This window comes from Mugil cephalus, chromosome 7 (assembly GCF_022458985.1).
Source record: "Mugil cephalus isolate CIBA_MC_2020 chromosome 7, CIBA_Mcephalus_1.1, whole genome shotgun sequence".
NCBI classification, from domain to species: domain Eukaryota; kingdom Metazoa; phylum Chordata; class Actinopteri; order Mugiliformes; family Mugilidae; genus Mugil; species Mugil cephalus.
Window position 1 is genome coordinate 13921352 of NC_061776.1, and position 22265 is coordinate 13943616.

General features: G+C 41.4%; 1 protein-coding gene across 1 annotated transcript in view; it reads right to left on the minus strand.

The window, feature by feature from the left end:
* sntg1 (syntrophin, gamma 1) overlaps positions 1–22265 on the minus strand; it is a 38416-nt gene that overhangs the window by 6211 nt on the left and 9940 nt on the right. Inside the window, exons 3-14 of the mRNA XM_047590690.1 lie at positions 21746–21795; positions 18942–19076; positions 16281–16337; positions 16064–16121; positions 15919–15962; positions 15512–15553; positions 15072–15174; positions 14465–14547; positions 14014–14144; positions 12396–12525; positions 3785–3823; positions 1304–1420 (exon numbers count right to left, since the gene is read on the minus strand). Coding sequence (XP_047446646.1) covers positions 1304–1420; positions 3785–3823; positions 12396–12525; positions 14014–14144; positions 14465–14547; positions 15072–15174; positions 15512–15553; positions 15919–15962; positions 16064–16121; positions 16281–16337; positions 18942–19076; positions 21746–21772 — 966 coding nt within the window. The 5' untranslated portion in view covers positions 21773–21795. The remainder of the gene's footprint in view (positions 1–1303; positions 1421–3784; positions 3824–12395; positions 12526–14013; positions 14145–14464; positions 14548–15071; positions 15175–15511; positions 15554–15918; positions 15963–16063; positions 16122–16280; positions 16338–18941; positions 19077–21745; positions 21796–22265) is intronic.

The following is a 22265-nucleotide window of genomic DNA, read 5'->3' on the forward strand; positions in this document are numbered from 1 at the left end:
CAAGTTAGGACTACAACACATCTCCACCCTGATTTGATGGTGAAATAAATTGCACTTGCCTCAGACTCCAACAAAAAACACCAGAACAAAATCAGCAATCTATATGTGTCAACCACCTACAAGATAACTCTGCCTGCCACAGAATGTGCTAGATGTATAGAAGCTTCATTTATCCTTCTTCAATCATGTTCTCACTAGCTGGTGCAATGATAGCACTCAATGACCAGAGCTGTGTCCCCCGGACACATCTATTTTTATCTTAGTGAGGCTCCCGGTGAACAAATTGCCAGTTACATACTTTACTTTTCAGTCCTGGTCTACAAACAGCTAGTCCACTCACACACTTTGGCAACACTGTCTGCTAAGAACCTGTGCCACTGACATGTACATGTGTTAATATGAATTAACATTCATTCATTATGTGTAACCTCTTGGTGGATTTTTATCAGGTTAAGGTAGCGGGGTATGGTTACACAAGTGTTTCACACACACAGGCGCTCCACTCAAACTGTTCTTCAAGGCCTCGTTAATTTAATCAGATTTGTTTAAAATGCATTTTCCCTGAAAGAGGGGCGCGCTGACACGAGCCAACTCTGCGTGACACACTGCCAACCTCATCTATAGCTGCTGCTGCTGTTGGACGGGCCACGCTTAGCTACAGTTGCTAAGCTACAGCGCGTCTAGCTGTTCCAGAGGGGGGGGGGGGGGGGGGGCGTGGTCTATCACGAGATCAATTATTGACAAACGGTTGTTAATTCCGACTGTCATCTGTCCACGTGACGAGCAGTATTCACGATGTTAACTAGTCTTGAATAATTCTTGCCTCTTGTCTCGACTTCTGAATACTCAGCCTCCTATATTCCACCGTGCACTCACATTAGCATTTTCCATTTATATCAGCACATTCATGTTGAGCAGGCAATTGCAGTTATCTATCAATCTCTTCCCATCTCCAGTTCCATCGACAGCTTATCCCTCTTGTCATAATTACCTAAGTGGCTGGCAGAATGTAAACAGATATAATGATCACCATCAATCAAGCGGGAGATCAATGCGGCGCGAATGATTATGGGTGAGCTGCTTCCCTTTCTTCCAACAGAAAAGCATTTTCTTCCTCAACAATACATTAGCGTCGGATGAAAAATACCCCCGCCAAGCCGAGCCGAGCGCACACACACAATCTGAGCACACAACTTTGTTGGCTCAAAGGTGAAGTTGCTGTAAGAAGTGGCAAGAAGAAGAAGAAGAAGAAGAAGAAGAAGAAGAAGAAGAAGAAGAAGAAGAAGATCAGGTGTAAACTTACAGGAGGCGCTGAAAATTTGAAGAGTGACGAACCCCTCAAAGCAAGGAACTTTGGTGAATACATTCGGTCCTGAACGGAGTCCTGCTCCTTCTCGTCGACCCAGCCCATGTAAATAATCTACGGAAAGGTAAAACAACAACAGAGATGGCTTGTATATTTTTAGTAAAGTCAACTGATTGTATAGTTGTCATCATACAGTTTTGAGAGGCTAGAAAGTCCACGTAGAGATTTAGTAAAGTAGCCCCTATTTTATCTCCATGGAGGGAATAAAGTCATATTGAGAGAAGTTGAAAAAAAAAGTGAAAATATGCAATATGTGAAAAGAAATATTGAAAAGAAAGATGGAAAATACTTTAAGCCTAGTTATAATGAATTGAAATGTTCAGTTATCAGTGTCTGCCTGTAGAGTCTACTATTGCACTGTAAATGTTGCCATGTTAATTGGAGGAGAGACGAAGCTGATTCATCAAAATTAAGCCAAACCTTTAATCAACAAAAACAAGCCTCCAAAATGAACTTTACATGCCCACATTTTTCTGTTTTATGTGGTCTCATTAGCAGGACTGTTTCTTGGCCAGGGCCAGCTGCCAGAGACTCCATGAGGTTATTGGGAGCAACAAAGGAACAGTCTGACGCACAAACTTCATGTAAGATGTTGAGCTCTTGTTTTCACACTGGGATTAATCTGTCACCGTTAGACGCGCTGGTAACAACCAGGTGTTTGTTATTTAAGAAAGGAAAACCACAGTTTTACAGAATGTGAAATCTAATTCATTGTTAAAGTATGTTTGTATAGTACTTTACTGATAAGTCACTTTCTGTACCGAAAGTAACAGCTGTAGAGATTCCTAACGGTATTTATTTGATTTTCTAAAGTTGATGACTCATCCTGTACTTGTGGGCGTGACCTAACTCTTGATGTTTTTGTTTTTGCAGCAGAATAAAGACTGCAAGATCCAGGTTTCAACAGAACTTCAAGTATTATTAAAAGGTAAAAATTTAGTCAGCTAACCAGCCATACACAATTAGAATAAAATAAAATTAAATGTGTTATTATTAAATTATTAAAACATTATTTAATACATTATTTTATTCAATTTATTGATTTTAAGTGAAGCATTAACCTCCTGTGACCCGAACTTTTATTTATGTGCTGTTAATTTCTCCAAGGAGCGAAGAAGTATAAAAACTAAGTTTGCTGCTAATTAGCTACTCTCATATATGTTGATACACAAAAAATAAACATGAAGTTTTAACTTAAAACATAGGTAAATGTAGTAGGGACAGTAAATCACGAAGCCACGTGATGACACACATACTCCCACATTAGTGAGATGTCTGGCCCTGATGAGAAGCACATATCTAACCTCGGATGAAAGGATGTTCATGGGAGCAAGCTGCACTGTTGCTTCTCTTAATAATATTTATAATATTGCAAATATATAAAAAAAAATGTCTAATCAACCAAAGATTTTGCAGGGGTCATGGACCCCCTGTTGAAGACCTATGGTCTAAATGAAGCAGAATAAGAAGCTACCACGAACTTAAAACCTGTCCCCATATGAGGACGCAGGGTCTCAGGAGGTTAATAAATGAATAAATACTTTACAATTCTAGTCTAAACTTTTAGTTTAACATGATTTTAAATATATCTTAAACAATTTTAAATGCACCTGGGATGATGTGGATAAAAAGTTAATTCCTTTTTTAAGAAATAGCATGTGAGAATTTGTTAACATCTAAAAACATTAATTTTCTTAATCCCTAATTATCTGTTTATACAAGTGGACAGTTTGTTAGTAAGTACGTCTGATTACTAACTGTAAAATACTTCACTTAAGAACTTAAGAAAAGCAAACTCTGTGTAAATGTTAAGGCTTATTTTTGTCACTCCAGAGCAAAATGTTTAAAAATCGGTATTCACAATAAAAAAGTCAACGGGGAAATGACGAGAAGTAAAGCAAAGCTCCGACTGCAGATGTTCTGAGACAACAGTCAGACATCGAGCGCGTCACATCGTCGCTACTCATTAATGTCACGGTTTGATTACAGACCAAGGAAGATGTTAGTTTGCTTTTCTGTTTGGAGTTTTTTGACAGGGATGGGAAACAGGCGAGTGAAAGATATGGGACAGGCGCGTCTCATGCTGTATTAATTTCTTAAATGAAGTGTCAAGTGAATTCACATGTTTTTGCGAGGCAGCAACAAAGAGGAGCCTCACAGCGGCGCTTCACTAGACTGAAAGATGATGCTGCCAGTTAACTGACTGAAGGCACTTAAGTTGTTTTCTGATCATTTCTCAGTGGACGGTCTTTAATGACGCAAACTCTCTCCTTTTGTTGCAATCGTCGGCAAGACAGAGCTGTGACTTTCCTCTGACGACTGACCTGCTTGAATTTACTTCTAATTTGAGAGCTGGATGAAATACACAAATTAAATCCAAACGAAAATCTCGGGTGCTGAACAAGTAAAACATCTCACCTGCTGGTTGACTGGAAAATTTCGGTTGATCTTCTTAACCTGTTGAACGCAACGAGAGTGTCAGTGCCTCATTAATACGTCTCCTGCGAACTGCTGAAGAAGTTAAAACACGTTCGCCTCACAATCACGATGACAGTCCTTCAAAGAACATGAATCACTGCACTCATGCGGACATATTAACTCCAGCACGGGAGGAATCCAGCTGGAGATGCTTCATTTATTTCAATGCAAATTTCAAAATGAGATAGACAGAGTCATTTCCACAAAAACCTGAAGGCTCTTCCTAAAAAAAAACCCATTTAAAAAAAATCCATTCTCTGTGTGGTAATAAAAGCAGGGAAACTACTGAGCGAGCACTCAGGCTTTAAATTAAAACATTCCGCTCAGATCACAGGTATCATTTGCTCCTAATCCACACCATACTATCAATATAACTCTCTTTCTTAGGAGCTCAACACCAAATTAAGCCGTCCAGTCCTGATCCCGTCCTCCTATAGACGCGAGGACATGTCGCAGCAGCTTATTGTGAAATGATGTAGTTTGGATCCACAGGAAGAAAAAATAAATAAATAAAACGATACCGCCGAAGGAAACAGTCTGATAACTGAGGATGTGAGCTGGGTTTTAAAGTACGGAAGAAGTGACAGTGGCTTTGTTCAGTTTTAGTTGTGAGCTGCTCAGACTGCTGGTAGATCCAGCTTCAACACTGGAGAAGATTTAGTTACAGTTCTTCAACTTTGGAAAACAAATCACGGATCTTTTAAATAAAAATACAAAAACTGAGCGACTGTGGTAGGGATTTATGTGTGTGGAAAGCACTGTAGTAATTCTACGAGTACTGCCCCTGAGCACACTTTCATTCAGTGAGGAAAGTTGTTTTTAAAGTATAAAGTTTCTAAATACTCCATGCAAACACAACTTCTTAAAAAGGATATTTAAAAAGAAGACATACGCTATCATCAGTGACGATTCTCAGTTATGGTAGATCCGAAACAAATGGCAACCGGACTCCACTCAGAGCCGTTTTAGATACACTTGCAATTTCTCCATATGGTCACATGATAAACATGGGGGTGTCACGAGACGATAAACAGAAACAACCAAACATAACTGTGTATATGGACCTCTCTTTAATACATAATTCAGGGGTGCCCAAATTGTTCCCAGTGGAGAGTTCAAAATTGAATCCGGGGGGAGGGTCGTGGGCCACACACATGCATGTGCAAAATGAACACTATCAATAAACCAATAAATAACATTCATTATGCATGTGGGGGCAGGCCAAACTATTTTATTTGTTTCCTTATTTATTTATTTTTTATGTACTTACCAATATTAGTTTTGTTCAGCTAAAGGAGGAATACTTCTTCTCTTACAGCCCATGTTGGGTTGAACCCTGTCACCCTATGGCACACAAACTCAAGGCCAATTGCATTGCATTATATATCAGAACTAGTCTCTGCATATATTTTGCCTGTGCACAACTGCTACAACAAATCCAATCCAAACTGCATTGCAGTACCTGAACTGGCATCAGGCAGATACGTCAATCAACCTTATTGACAAACTCATCAGGCAGCTTCTGAAGCCCCATTAGTCCATACGGTTAGGCAATAAAAGCTTAAACCACAAGCATTAGAGATCTAAGTACTATATTCTTCAATATGGTAACAGAGATTCTGTACCAGTTGCTAATCGGTTAGCCTACTGCTCCACAGTAACACACACGATAAACAGAAAACTAAACTAAAATATAAATGACAGCACCACTACAGCTAAACACCAGTCTGTTAACATGCACGCTAACACACAGTCACACTGAAAGAGCTCATCAAACAAATAACAGCAGCACCACGCCCTCAGCACGCTTACTTAGCCCCATGGTTAGCTCCACTGTACAGACACCACCATGTTAGCCACGCTATCCCCGGTTTTATTCTGGCATTCTAGCTGTAGGTGCGTGTTTGTGTGTACGTCGGTGCCAAGCTCCGTCCATGGTAAAACAGAGAGCCCCACCCACCACCCCACAGGCTCCATCTACATCATCTCACTTGCTGCTCATCTTCTTCACCTCACAGGATTTGAGGCAGAGGCAGAAGCTCAACAGCGCCACCCTACAATCAGTGTATCACATGGTGTTTGGTCAGGTGTGGAAGTGCACCAATAAATAGTGGGCAATAGGGCAAGGCGTGGGCCAAATATAAATGGCCCACGGGCCCCAACTTCAAAAAAACATTTAGAGAATTTAATGGAAAATACCTGCAATATATAACCTGCCTGGCCAAAACCTGGATTCAGCTCAGCAAACCGGTACCTCCTAATGGATAATTACTGCACGGGTTATTATCTTTCAGCTGACAACAATTTAATGAATCCCAACTGATGCAATAAGTAGTTTCTCATTTCTTAAGCAACCATGTGGAAAAGACACACCCCATGGTTGTGGAAAAGATGTTAGTCTGTTTGAGAAGGGTCACATCGTTGGCATGCATCAAGCAGAGAAAACATCCAAGGAGACTGAAGCAGAAACTGAGTTAAGACACTGCACAACACATTATTAAAAACTGGAAAATACACGTAATATGCTCACATTTCCTACTATTAAGAACCACTAATATTTAATTGTCATCTATCTTTAAAAGAAGAATTTCCTGAAATTTCAAAGAAGCAGAAAGTGAACCTCTCGGATGTTAAAATGACTTATCTTAGGAAGGCTTCTTCGGATCATATACTTTTACTTGAATAATTTTACTAATAGCTTCAGCAGTGTCCTTCCACTGCTACGTTCATGAAGTTGTGCTGTTTGGCCGACAAAAACAGCTAAACTGCTAAATTTAAACATGCACATTAAAAGACGAACAAGCCGAATCATGCGGCTTTGAGAATAACCAAAGAATTCAATCAGCATCTCCGAGAACAAATCGCAGCAAGTTTTCACAGCTGGAGAAAGTTGGAAAGTTAAAGCAGAGCAGTGATCAAGAAACCACACGTATCCAAGGTCAAGACACAAAGACACGCACCCTGGTGTATGAGGCGGTACGCCTTCAGAAAGAAAAAAGTATTGAGTCATTAGCAATGAGTCATAATTTAACCTAATTTCTAAGCAGTACATCTGATTTGATTCACAATCTCATGAGGGAAGGAGACGACTGCAAGACTTCAGCCTACAATATCTGCTCCTCTGCTGCGCAGCTGAGAAGTGGGAGTATTCAGGAGCGACGGAGCCAATACTTTTGTCTCATAATGTCTCCGTGCTCATTTCAATGACGCATTCAAATGCACCGGTACACAAACTCAAAGGTGATTTCATGAACACCGGGATGGCCTCTCCAGTCAGCAGACCTGAACATCACTGAGCCCTTTATGGGAATTTGCAGAGCACAGAGAGCGGAGTGGATTTCCTCCATCATTACTCAGAGAAACCGAAGCATTTTTCCCATGACGAATGATTTTTCTCGACAAACAGACGACTCTTATAAACATGTGACAAATAACCGTGAAGATACTGACACTTCTGGGCGGATAAAAGATGATTTTGGTCTGCTGAGCCTCTTTTGCGAGAGCACCAGTTTAATAAAGATATTACTTTTACTTTTTAATACCTACTGTATCTATAAATATCTGGTATAAAACCCCCAAATCCCTTCTCTAGTCTTACAGATTAATATTTTTGAGGCCTTCGTGGGACGCTGGCTTATCTGCAGCATATCAATCAATCAATAAATCACTTTATTTGTCCCTAAAGGGTCATTGGTTTTGCTGCGGCAAAATGAAACCAGGATGAAATCAGAGCCCAGTAACACATCATATGAATATAAAGTAAAAATGCGTGTAAATATAAATAGGACAAGTTAAATGATGAGTAAACATATGAAATTCTGAATAGACGGTGTGTGGGATTGTATCCTGATTTCTGAAATTACTCTATCTAATAATATAGTTGAAACATTGCAAGCGGAATGAAATAGTTCTTATTCTTTTTACGTTATATTAGTGTTTATCACAGTAACTGCACGACTCTAAATGTTTGAAATGTCCGTCAATGAGCTGATCGACTGCTTTGCTCTACACTGAAATATCTCAACAGCTATGAGATGGATTACCAATACGTTCTGGACAGATTAGTGATCCCCACATGATGCATTTCAATGCCGTCTGCTTTATAGCAGCAACACACTTGGTGAGCACTACTGGATGACTTACTAGACTTTCCATTTTAGTCCGATATTTATGGTCCTCTCAGGACAGACTGTAATCGCTTTAGTAATCACACTGATAAAAAAATTTATTTGTTGAGCAAAGTAAACATCGAACCTGTGTTAGCGTGGCGACTTTAGGCAGTAGCACATAGCACCACTGTGAGTAAATACAGCCTGACAGAGCAGATTGCATGGCTGTACATTTAAGCTTCTGTGTTGGTAGGAGCTACATGCACATCCTCAGGTATTTTATAACACATTGCAGCGACGCAGACCACAACAGTTGTGATAAGCCCAAAATGCATTTCACTGCACACGTCTGTCAGTGGCCAAAAAAAGAAAATTCCCCCACCTCGTGCCTCCAGCACAGCGTCCACACAGGCGTCTTCTATTCTACGTCTATTAGGGAAACCGCTGACATTCAGGCTAGCGTGGCTTGGTGGTTACAACTTTAAAGTCCAGAAAAACTCCAGATTTATGAGAGAAAAGAGGGAAAGACACTGTTACGGAACCTCTGCAAAACAAGACGTTTACTTTGCTTCGCTTCTCAACAATAGCGTCCAATGCATCTAGTAAAATGCTTGGCACTAGAGGTGCTTTCACACCTGGGTCATTTTTCTGTAGCAGTTCTGGTAGCAGCTCGTTTTCAATGTGAAAACACATTACCTATGGGCTGATACGAATAAAAAAAGAAGAAGAAGAGTAGTGCATTGGTTTTATATAGCGCTTTATCATTAGATGCTCAAAGCACTTACAACTGATTGCGTTATTCATGGTGAACTACCTCAGCGGTCACAGCTGCCCTGGGGGTCGGAGTGACGGACGCGCCTACGACCTCTCCAACCACCACTAAACATCACTCACTCGCAGTCATACACCAGTGGGGTACACATTCTGGGAGCAAGATGGGTTAAGTGTCTTGCCCAAGGACACAGCAGAGAGACTAGGGATCGAAACACCAACCTTTTCAGTTATTGGACAACCCCTTTACCTCCAGAGCTACTGCCACCCGACAGATATGACTCCACGCAGGCTACACGTAGCCTAGAGGATTGATCCGAGTGAGCATGTGAGCTGTTTGCAACTTGTGTTGTGTTGAGCTGGTTCAAGAACTTGCCCTGTGAGCACGAATCTAACCAAGGTTGAACGCAACACTGAAAAAATATTGTATCAATGAAATACATGCACAACATGACACAGCTCTCATACACTTTTTTCCTGTCAGAAATCTTTCTCATGACACAACTCTAAAGCTTACATCACACACACATTACCTACAAGGCCTCCTCCCTGAGAGGGAAAGGCTTTACCTTCAGTAAAAGAAGCATTTGTTCAGTACAAGCACGAGTATAAATGCAACTACATGGCCACTTTCAAAGGCTACAACATAGCGTAGATCCACTGCATTAGTATAAACTGTATGGACCCAGCCCTCCTGAGTGTGTCCTAAGCATTTGATTGTCTGGTGTGTGTATATGTATATGTTGCATAGTGTCTGGTGGCTTTTCTGGCTCAGTGTTGGTGATGTTGTTGTTTGCTGATTATGTTTTCATGTGGCTCAGTGTCAGTGATGTCTAGATGTTGTTTTATATGTTGCTTGTCACAGAGTGTGAAAATGAATTTCTTATTATGGGACAATCAAAGCATATCTATCTATCTCTCTAAAAATGTGACAAGAAAAAATATGTTTACACAGATGAGACATAAAGATGTGTTCGCTTTCTGCAGTAATCTATACATCTTATAGCCCTCGAGCTCATTCACACACCTCAGTAAATGCCAAGGATGGAGAGAGGAATATTTCTCCACACTGTGGTGGTGACTCATCAGTGTTATGTTTAGTACAGTCCTCACTTCGTCCACTCCAATTAACCAGGGCTCCATTATTCCCCCAAGACTCTCTCTCACACACACACACACACACACACACACACACACACACACACACACACACACACACAGCCACGCCAAGGGACACATGATAATTACAAATCTCTGTTTTTCACTGCCACTCACGCCATGTCACATTCACAGACTTATGTCTTTCTAGAGTGCAGCTTAAAAATCCCTAGAAACACACTACCAGTCAGAAGATTGGACACACCTTCTCAGTTAATAGCTTTTCCTTTTTTTTCATGACTATCTACATTGTAGGTTCTCACTGAAGACATCAAAACCATGAATGGACACATATGGAATTATGTAGTAAACACAAAAGTGTGAAATAACTCAAAACATGTTCTATATTTTAAGTCTAAATCTGTTTTAGATTTCAGATTCCTCAAAATAGGCAACCTTTACTTTGATTACAGCTTTGCACACTTGGCATTCTCTTGACGAGCTTCATGATGTTGTCACCTGGAGTTCCCAGACCTGCAGAACACTTATTGGCCCCTTTTGCCTCCACTCTGCAGTGCAACTCATCCCCAGCCACCTCGATTGGGTTTAGGTCAGCTGGTGCAGTACTCCATCACTCTCCTCCTTGGTCAAATAGTCCTTACACAGCCTGGAAGCGGGTTCGGGGTCATTGTCCTGTTGAAAAATAAATGATGGTCCAACTAAATGCAAACCACGTCGGGGTGGCACGTTGCTGCAGGACGCTGTGGTGGCCTTGCTGGTCCAGTGCACCTTCAGTTTTGAATAAATCCCAAAGAGTGTTGCCATCAGATACAGATATAAGCTCACTTATTTTCCACATCCCGTTAATGTGCAACGCTCCTCCTAACTACATGTATATATACATATATTTTTTTTATACCTGCTGTTTTGCAGTTTCTGCATCCTCGCCAACGGAGATGTGTGAATATATACATATGTTTATATATATAAGCATACTCATTTCCATATTTTCTTACTTGAACACTGCCTTGTTTGTTTGCAATATATCTTTTTTTATATTTTTTATCATATATTTCTTATATTTTATTCTTTAGTCCACCCATATGTGCACTGTGTGCACTGTCTGTGATGCTGACGGTCCCTGCTGTTGTTAACAATGAGAATTTGTTGACAGAATGAATAAAGGCATATTTTATCTTATCTCATCACACCTCCTCCTCCGTGCTTCACAGTGGGAACCACACGTGTAGAGACCATCCATTCACCTTTTGCTTCTGCGTCGCACAAACACACAACAGGGTGAACCGAAGACCTAAAATTTGGACTGATCCGACCAAAGCACAGATTTCCACTGGTCCATTCCTTGTGTGCTTGTTGTTTTTCCTTAGTAGTGGTTTCTCAGCAGCCAGTCGACCATAAAGGCCTGATTTGCGCAGTCTCCTCTGAATAGCTGAAGACAGTTGGTCTGCCTTTCCTGGGGCGGTCCTCATGTGAGCCAGTTTTGTCCGAGCGCTTGATGTTTTTTTTTTTTGCGATTGCACTTGAGGACACATTCAAAGTTCAGACTGACTGACCTTCAGTTCTTAAAGTAATGATGGACTGTCCTTCTCTTTAATTAGATGACTGGTTCTTGCCATAATGTGAATTCTAACAGTTGTCAAGCTGCGTAACAAAGTGACTTGTGCACAACACAACTGATAGTCCCAACCTTATTAAGAAGGCAGGAAATTTCACAAGTGAACCCTGACAAGGTGCACCTGTGAAGTGAAAACCATTTCAGGTGACTACATCATGAAGCTCAACAAAGTCAACAAAGCAAAGGGTGGCTACTTCGAGGAATCTAAAATATAAAAACAGATTTAGACTTATTTAATATTTTTTTCTTTGCTACATAATCCCACATGTGTTGCTTCATATATTAAAAGTCTTCAGTATTTATCTACAATGAAAAGTAGTAAAAATAAACAAAAAACACTGAATGAGAAGGTGTGTCCAAAGTTTTGACTGGTGGTGTATAGGTAAAAATAAATAAAACGAAAACTTGCTGTTTAACGTGTATAAATGTAGCGTTTTCCCCTCCTATTTTGCAAAAGCTGTTACCAATGAGGGAGCTTCTGAGCACTATTTGTATTTGACACCCCTGCTGAGCATCGTCACTCATCTGGAAACGCAGGGACACGCTTTGTTTCTTCCACTTCAGCTGAGCAAGAGCTGGAAACAAATATGTTCAGAACAAAAGTAGGAATACAGCATCGCTGCTTCTTTGTATCTGGCTGCCTCGTCGTGCCGTTACAATAGTCTGTGATGAATTATGGATAATACATGTGCATTGGGGTACCTTGGGGGAATAAGAGTAGCACAACGTGACTGTTGTTATGTGACCCCAGGCTCTCAGAAATAAGAATGTACTTTAGCGTGAAGGCACATTAGTATGTGTCTACAGTACTTAATGTCATGACATTTGCAAAGGGACTGTTAGACAATCCACAAATTACAAGTGTACAAAATCCAATATCGTGCTGGTTTACATGGGGGATCGCGAGAACTAATGACTGTTATTGCTCCTTACTCACATTGTGCTTGGTGAGATTTGAAATGTTGCTCGCTATTGCCTGAAGCCAGTCCAAGCAGTCTTCAGCGGTGGGAAACTGTATGACTCCACTGCACACTCCGTCCACGGCTATGACCTGGAAAGCATTTTTCCTGGAAGAGTCGAGGAAAAAAGGGGTCATCTCCTGTTCTATTTTCAGGTGATCAAAGCTCTGTTACAAAACATCATTCTGTTTAATTACACTACATCAAGTGGGAACCAAGCAGGACTTTTTTTTTTTTTCATTTAAAAAGTGGTTGTTTTGCAATCTGAAATCTTGCGCAACTGAGCGAAGACAAAAAGATGCTTGAATGGAAATTTTTCTCAAGATTAATTCCACTCTCGTGCCTAAATGCTAAGCCTGGAGATGCTTGGAGCTCAGTTTGCTTAACTTGGAAAACAGAAATAAGCCCAAAGCAGAGCTAAAGCTAGCAGACGCTAAAGTTAAAGCTAAGGAGTACCTTATATTTAGTTGGTATGAACAGAACAAATGAGTAAATAATTAATAAAAATTGAGGTTCTGGCTTGAGTTCTATTTCATTTCTTTCTAATTTGTTATCCTCGTTCCTTTCAATGCCATAACCAAAAATATTACAACCGCAAATGTTTCCTCTGGCCTCACAAGCCATGTCTGCAACACAATGGTGTGTGCAATGCTCTGTTGATGACCAAAAACATGCCAAACCACAACTGTGGTCCATTAGTGTTCAATTCATTACTGATTCATTCAGAAGATTACTGCTTCTGTCATCTACAATGTGGCAAAAATGGAAATGCATTTCACTTACAGCTTAATGGATTCTCATGACGAGCAGGCAGTATTCAGTAGCACATGCACAGAAAATATATCTCAACCCAGGGGGCGAAAATGATGCAATGTTGTGTTTTGGTTCTTATTCCTGTTCAAGCAGATTTTTAATAAAAGAACCAAGAGGAGTAAATATGAAGTCACACGTAGTGACAGGCGTTTTTTTATTTTTTTTATTTTTTTTTTCTATTGCTGTCACTCTGCCGGAAAATAAAAAAAACTTGCGCAATTGAGAGCAGGTCGGGCCACGCTTTAATGCTTCTAATGTGTGTATTTATGTGCTCTGCTGGCACCAAGAGCCCGTGCAGAAATAACTAATTATGAGCGTTATTAGTCTGCAAATCGAATAATGGCGAACGAAGCAGGTCAGAGTGAATCTATTCCGCGACTGTTATTGTGGGATTGCTTTTTAATTGACTTCATGAACTGACAGAGTACACAGAAAAAACACAACTCAGTTCAAATTGATCTGATGGAGGCTGATTATGAGATGAACTGTGGGCAGTTCATAAAAGTGCAGGTAGATATGTTTGTAGTTTTTTTTTTTTTTTTGATTTGCGCTAAAATAACAGGTCCAGTATTTTAAGTTATGCAAGTTATGAGCAAAAGAGGTCTGTGTTTAAGGGTTTATTCTACACAGTGGCCTATTTACAGATGGAGCGGCGTGCTCCATTTGAAAATCCCCAAGCATTTAAAAAAAGTAAGAGATCGCAGCACTGCCATCCACTTAAAGGCAGAAACCAGCTCTGCAAGTGACACCGCTGACACTTCAAGATGAAGTCCCTCAGCTCACCTGCAGACGTCAGAGCCGGGAATGTACTGCGACAGGCGCGAGTGCAGCAGAGGAATTAGGCGCAGGTCCACCCATCTCTTCTCAAAGCGGAGCCCTGGGGACGTGGGCCAGGACGAGCAGGACAGCGTGTCCTGTAGAGGTGTGAAACACAATTTAGAGGAGCTGCTCGTTTCCCACCTCGCACATTTCAAACGTTTCACGTGTCAAGAGCCTGAGTCCTGCTGCCACTGCAGCTGCCTGTTGTTGCAGATGCACAGGCAGGCCAGGCAAGCGCACGCTGCAGATTAGAGCCGATTCACCCTCGTCAGAAGAAAGAGACAGAGCATCGCGGTTATCAGAGAGCAGCGGCAGTTGCGTGGAAACTGCTCTCTGGGGCTGGGAACGCGGCTGAAGGTTACACAAGGACAGTCACCGAATCAGTCGGTCAAAGAAGGGGTTAATGAAAAAGTACCGTGTTGTTAGGATGGTAGTTCAAGTGGAGGCCACTATCACACAGAGGAGAGGAGGTCCCACTGCTCTGGTCGCTGGGGATGCCTAAAAAGTACACCACAAAAAAAAAAAAAAAAGCACCAATAAATCATCCAAATTTGGAGAAACACCTCCATCTATTCCAAGGCTTCCAACTGCACTGACTCACAGTCATCAACAAAAGCGCGTTACTTTGTTCTGCTCCATTGTGGGCTCCTGCTCTGTGCCAATTTGTATTCAGCTGACTGGCTGAATGGGCAGTCAACCTGGCCTATATACGCATATGAAAGGATTCAATAAATGCTTTCATGTCTGATGACGGGCTGAAGCTCTCTAACGCAAGAGCAATCAGTCTCTCAGTTTATTCTTGAGCATCTTTTGTGAAGTTTGTTCTCTCCTTCTCCTCTCTCTCCTTTTTTTTACAAAACAGCGAGTCTAACAAACAAGTATTTTTTCTTCTTCTCAGCGTGGCTCGAGTTTATAGTTTCCAGGACAACCAAATTTGGTCAGAAAATAAAAAATGCTCTTTGCTAATTATTTTTCACGGCAGTGATGACGATCACGTCCTTAGACATAAAGAGCTGTCTCACATGTGCAGTCCTCACACAGGGGCAGTTTCAAAAAGGCCGGAGTCTTCTTTAGGAAAGACACCGTGAGAGTCACTTCTTCCCCAGCGTTTCTCAAAACCTGGACCTGGAAGGCAAAAAAAACAAAAAAAAAACAGGAGAGTATTTTTAAAGCGGGAGCCGTAAAGCGCCAGGTTTTCTGCTGATTGCTTGCTGTGATGAAACATGGCGTGTCAGTGTCTTAGCTAAGAATGGAAATCCAAGATAAGGGATTTACACGGGCTGCAGGTTTCATGCTCCTAACTGCAATGCATTTCCTACAGTTGCATTTAAGGAGGAATGAAAGAGGGAAAAAAAACTGTCTTTATGTGTCAAAAAGATACAAATCATAAAGTGAGACAGGATAAGCTGTTGAAGGAGTTGTTTCAGTGCAGGAAACTATGAGATATGAGCTGACAGCTTACCACTTCCTCGTGGCGATAGCTTCTGACGTTTATTCCATTTATCTGAAAACAACAGTAACACGGTTACCCTGAATAATATGGCTGGCACAAACATCACCGTAGCTCCATCTTCAAAATGATTAATGAGGCAAGCACAATAATTGTCATGGCATCTCTGCTGGTAACTGTAAACAGCAGAGACACGTCCACAGTTGCCGTTAACACAGAGTGTCTTTTGGTTGGCTTGTGAAGGTTCCCTCTGAATCACTGAATGAGTGAGAGGAGATTGGCTAAAACACCCGGAACAAATGAGAGACCTTTTGTGCCTATGGGGATACATAATTATCATAATTATTCAACGATTTTGTGGACACATGAAATATTAAAGCTGCGGAATGTATAATTCTGACATTAAAGGGGCATTATACCTGGAGGATGCCATCACCAATAAAAAGCAGGCCAGAGAGTTCAGCTGGAAACAAAAAAACATCCCTTTAGTAAAAAAAAAAAAAAAAAAAAAAAACGAATCAGGGCAGCAAAGCGAAACGTGTTCAAAACTTTTCCCGATCATACCTTTTTGCTCCTTTGATATTTTTGATATCACAACGGGGATTTTGTGCTCTGCCCCACCCTGACGAGACAAATCAGACCAGAAAGGGAATCACACAACAAGGCAAGTCACTGAGATGACGCCGATGCAGGTTGACAAGGAGATGATCAATAACACTCGGTCCGACTTCATTGAGAGTAGTCGGGAGCAGCGGGCCTAATCAGCCAGGATCTAAATTACCTTGATGCTCAGGCCAAACCCTCCAATCGTCTGCCTCCTGATCGTTACAGTCCTCTCCTGCAGCAAGAGAGGAGAGATGAGTTCTGACTGATGCTGAAAAAATAATACAAGGTTCAGATGAAACTGTCATAAAGAACATAAAAAATGTGTTTCTACTATTTGTTTCTGATGTGCATTTGAAACAGCGCTGTGTCTTTGAGTGCAGAGTTTTCTGCTGCATGTCACCAAAATAAATAAATTATTGTAGCTTCTGATTGGCATACAAAGATTATGATGTCATTTACAGTAATGTATTTACATTAGCTCTCCACAGATGTGAAAAACAAAAAGCAACATTATCGTGACACAGACAAAGATTATTTAGTTTCTGACATCAGAAATAAGGTCACTGGAGACAGATCTATTTGCACTTTTTGTGACCCTGAGAAAGCAGTTTTATTTAAAACGTCTCTTTCTCTTCTCTCTTTTTTTTTTTTTTTAAACAACACCAGATGTCATCACCACGGCCTGGATGCCAATGAAACATCAGACTCATGGGGAATTTATGTTGAGCTAAAGTGTTGCAGAGGCTCCTGTGTTGACGCACACCCTGCGTAGCTGACGTGCGCGTCCCCTGACATGTAACGACTTTACGTGACGCAAAGCGCAGGGGTTGTGATTAGTCTGCTTGGCGTGATTCCGCTTTAGTATTTCCAGCTCCTTCTCCATCTCCGCAATCGTCGCATTGATTGATTTGGATCAATAAAGAATCGGAAAGGTTAACTAGCTTCTTCAGTTCTAAATGACTGCTGCGGAGTAGCAGCTTAACCCTTAACTTGACCTAAACGTCCATCTGCGCATAAAAACAAGCTTGCAGTATTTAAATTACCATAACTCGCCGATGGACAAAATTCAAAGTGTGCCCGAACACTGGGAAGTTGCGCTTTCTAAAAAAAAAAAAAAATCTGCCATTACGGTAATGATGACGCACCACTGCTGTCGTCTGCAGGTTGGTGAGCGACGCAAGACCGGGAAGAGGGAGTTGTTTTGATGGAATTTGTTGGTAAAAGTTAGTTATATTGAGATGTCCCGAAGGTCTTCCAGACAGAAGCACGACGTCGCAGTGTTCCGCCACACTTGGAATATTGTCAACAGCGCAAACCACTGTGAGTTACGGTAATACCAAATACCGCGTGCTTTACGTATTACGAGCGGCTTTAAAGGGTAAAAGCTTTTTCTTTAACGTTGCTTTGTACACTTGGTTTCATGGCGATCTCTAGGTGCTGGTGAATGAGGCATTAGCTGCTTTTTTGAAGAGATGCGCAGTGTGTTTTAATTCCAACAGGCACAAGCTAGCCTTCATCTAGCGATCAATGCTATCAATCATTCACTTGCAGCAACCTCCAGCTTCCAACGTTATTCCGGTGCTTTCAGGGCAAAGCTAATGGAGACAAGATTCTTCAACACCAGCTGTCTGTAAAATCTTAAATAAAGCATTCGTCTGGTGCAGGCCTGGGACGAAGCAAACTTCAAATTAAGAGTGATTTATGAAAATGCTCAGAAATTCATCAGGCGTCAAATTTAAAATAATAAGTGAGAGCATCTTAAATTTAGAGCCGCAGGTTCTACCAGGCAAAATGTCAAATTATAAACACCTGGGACAATTACAGTAATCACTGACTGAGGAAAAACAATGTGTCTGCAAATCCACACAGAAAGAAAGACAAGAGAACAACCACAATAATAAACTGGAGGCTCAACGCAAGATAGAATAATGTTGTGGTTTATGGATTTTGTGATATAAAGTCTTATTTTAAGTTTGTCAACAGTTTATGTTGTCTCAGGTTGGCAAAGAGAGGTCAAAGCACTGCAAATTACACATGCACTCCAAACATAAGTGCAATCCAAGTTGCACCATAAACAACAGAAACATTTCAAAAGCCATACGAACCTGACTGGGACGAGTTGTATGACTTTAAATCACTAAAAGGATCTGAATTCAATTGGCTTGTCAATCTGCGAATTATTTATTTTGTCAAACAATTTGAATTGGCAATTAATAAGCAAAAGGTTTATCAGACTTATTCTTTTTCAGGGTCTTCTGGAAACGTTCCTGACGTCGTTTGTGCTAATTGCATTGCGTTTCTGTATTTGGTTGTGTATTTGCAGTGCAGACATTGTCATGCCGATAAAGAAACAATTAATTTAGTGCTGACAGTACGCGGGGATGTAATAATCTCATAAATGAAAAGTAAACGTTTATCTGAACCGATGCTAAAAACCCACACTCTGACGTCACAAGGCACTAAAGTTTTATTTGGTTGTGTTTGCCCTTTTCATTGATTCCGAAGACACGGGGCTCGGTAAAACGTTGTTGTATTAATAACGCCGTTACGGAAAAGGTCACGGGCGCGAGAGAAAAACTGTGCATTTAATAGTGAGAGGGAAAAGTTGTGAGATACGATAACAAGTGAGATTTGAATGTTAGACTCGATAGACTGCGATCCGGAGGGCGAATCACGATTTAACGACGACATCTGATTTATGAGGAGCAGCTTAACGTAAGGTGTGTTCACCGTATCTCTGCATTGTAACCTTCATTATTGCACGGTGCTGCTGTGTACTGATCCCGGTGAAGCGTGGCGCGTCTGTGGTAATTATGACAACGACAGGGTTACTTACACTTGAATAAAAAGGCTCTCCTGACACACAGATGACGTCTTGTTCCTGAATGGTCAGAATATCTTTGGCCAAGTGTAGTCGAATATTAAACGGCTCCTCATTACCTTCTTGCATCAAATAAATCCCAGTCTTTGTCTGCAAACAGTCAGAGAGATACAATCATTCATCATCCCTCCATGACTAAATTAACTGGCCATGAAATGAAATGTCAGTGAGAATACTCCTTGCAGGATGAACATGGAAATTAGGAAAGAGAGTAACCAAAACAAATAACCATATTCATCACTCTCAATAAACACACATCTAGAACAAAGAGGAACTCTCAAAGATGCGGATTCATGTTGTGCCCTCTGTGTGCTTTGTTCCAACCCAAATTGTATCATCACAGTGTAAGCTTGATGAAAATTATGACAAATTAAGAAGCTGTGAAATTAAGTGGCTCAAATCAAGCTCTGCATTTGAGTTTCCCCGCTGTAGCTGCACAGAGACGAGCGCGGGGGACTGTGTGTGTTTCCAATGATCCGTTTAAAACATGCTAATCTGCATAAATTTGCATATCCGCGTATCCGTCCTCCTCCCCGGCTAATTGTGATGCCTCGCCTGTCCTTGACTTAAAAAGGTCTAAATAAAAGGAGCACCTTCACCTGACGAGATTACTAATAGGAGAAAGCCACCAGTGTCAGCGTCCTCGTCACCCCGGGATACGCCACTCATCGGTTAACAAGGCGGCCGGCCGCTATTCTTAGAGAGAGAGAGAGCACCTCCCGAAAACTGCAGGTCAAACTTGAATCAAAGCCAGTTTATGGAGCACGCTATCTTTCACCCGTAATGAGGAATGGGCAGGACAGAGAGTCCGCCTGCGGCTTCGGCGTGAGAGATGAAATGAGCGAGGCATTAATTCACGTTATTTGAAGTGATGCGTGTCTGCGAGTCATTTGCCGAACAAAATGAGGTCAGTAGTGCCTGTATATTAGCCGGGTCAGCCGGCGTCTCAGGTGACTGAGTGCTGTTTGTTCTGCTGTGGCGTTCGTGTTGCAAACAATGAGACTTATCGCTCATCAGATTTTCTGTTTGCCTGTTGCTTTATTTGGTCTCAATAACCAAGAGGCGAGCGCACAAAAAGAGGACCCTTAAAGAAGGGGAAATTAAGATGGTTTCTTCAGCTTTTCTGACATGTTAAATGGTTTAGTCCAGGGACTTGAGGGGAGCTTGAAGCCTGTCGTGTAATATAAAGAAATTATAGTAATATCCAGGTGAAAAGAGAAAGGAAATTCACTCAGCAATCAGAGGGAAAGCAGCTCACTAGTAATATTTGTATATATCCTGTGTATTAGCTGTAAACCAATAGCTCTATATCGCTATATGTTTGTAACAACACGTAGCCTCTCCTTGTCTATATCTCACAGTGGCCAAACAAGAACAGAACAGTCTTCCACCTTCTGCGTCTTACACACCATCTACTCAGGCGTCTCCTCTCTTTTCTTTCCCGCAGCGCAGTGATTTGAGAAAGTGAAAGCGGCAGTTGTTCAACATTTATTAGATCCAACTTCAACATGGAGACCATTGTTTGCGTTACACAGAGGAAGGGCCTGTTCAGAGCTTTCATTAAGATCCGATCTGGGCGACACCACCATGTAAAAGAGAAGCGTCAACACCGACAAGACATGTTGAAATGTTTGAGAGACGGGATCTTCGAACACATTTGGATCCCTTGCATTTCCCTGGTTAGTGTGAACACAATGTGTCCTGAGTCGCATTACAGATTCAACATAGGTTACCCTGCATCAGTTTTGCCTCATCCATTCAGAAAAAAAATACATGACAGCTGTTAGAAATGATCATGGAATGGAGCGAGTAAAATGCCAAGAAACACAGTCGAATCAATGGTCGATAAATACAACGAATAGATAAATAAGTGATGTCACACATTTGACCAGTAGATATATTTAAGTTATGTACTTCCTCAACCTCACATGTCTTTCTTCACCCTTATTATCTGAGATTAGTGCTTTGTGCAGGCTAACATCAGGGTGGAGATCAATAAATAACGCGCGAAGCCAAAGTCATGACGCACGCACATGAAACAGAGCTGTTGTCGTCTCTGGACCAAAACATGAGTAAACTGAGTTTGAGTTTGTGGACGCATTTGCAGAGGCCTGAGCACACGCACTCAAAGCTGGTCGGAGGGACCAAATCGGATCTTAATGCTACGTCTGAAGAGGCTCAGAACTCAACACCGCTGGCGACTAGTGATTCAGCGGCGTAATTACAGATCACTGCAGACACAAGTAGAAATGCTTAAAACAAGCCCGGGCTCTGCATGGATCTGCTGCAGAAATACTTTACTGCTTGAGTAAAAAGTACTGTTTGAGTCTTCCTTTCATGAGGACTACATCAAAATGAAGAACACTGTTCATATGTTGCAAGAAACATCAAATGAGAAATAAACAATCTGCCTTTTAGTGTTTGCATTAATCAATGTCTTAAGACACGGGGTGAGCTCTTTGTAGATCCTTCAACGTCTACTCTCGTTGCTCTGGATGTCAGGCAACTTGAGGTGAGAAGGGGATCGAGGGGTTTGTTGCTCTACTTGTCGATTAATCCATTTGTGCAATAGCGAAATTTAAAAAAAAGGTATGTTGTTGTACAGAACCCAGGTTTAGTGTTTGTGCTCCGTGCTACGCAGAAGTTCCAGCCACGGTCTCTCAGATGAACTGCAAGTTTAAGTTCCTCTGGCGCCTGAAAATGCCTAGCCACTTTCTATAATCATGGCCGAGTTGTTACATTGATTAAATCCCACCAACCTCTTCATTTGAAGTCTTGAAATCCATGTGCTACTACGCAGTGAGGGATGCTGCAACGGAGAAAAACAAGACTGAGTTAGGCTGTGGAGACAAAGGCTTAATGACACGACCGGCTCGCTGCAGCAAAACCACACAGCAGATTGTTAGCGGGGGGTCTGTTTTTATTATAGTCCCGCGTCTCTTATACAGAGAGAAATAGATTTTTTTTCTCATTGGAAATAAGCTCCTTAAATTGAGCAATCTCATGAGAGACCATTAAGCGGTAATGAATAATTCATTAGCTAAGGTGAGAACCCAGGTATCCTAATAAATGTTTCAATATCCAATCGAGTGCTCTCGGTACATGAACCGAGCTAACACGGGAAATCTTGTCAGTGTCACAGCCACTAAAAAAAAAATCTAAAGGAGTGGCACCCGCAACTAATGCCACAGACTTTCTAAATCCTCCGACTCTCTCCTCACACAAGTGGTCTCGAGGAATGTTACACGAAAGCCTCATTTGCATAAACCAGCTCCACTC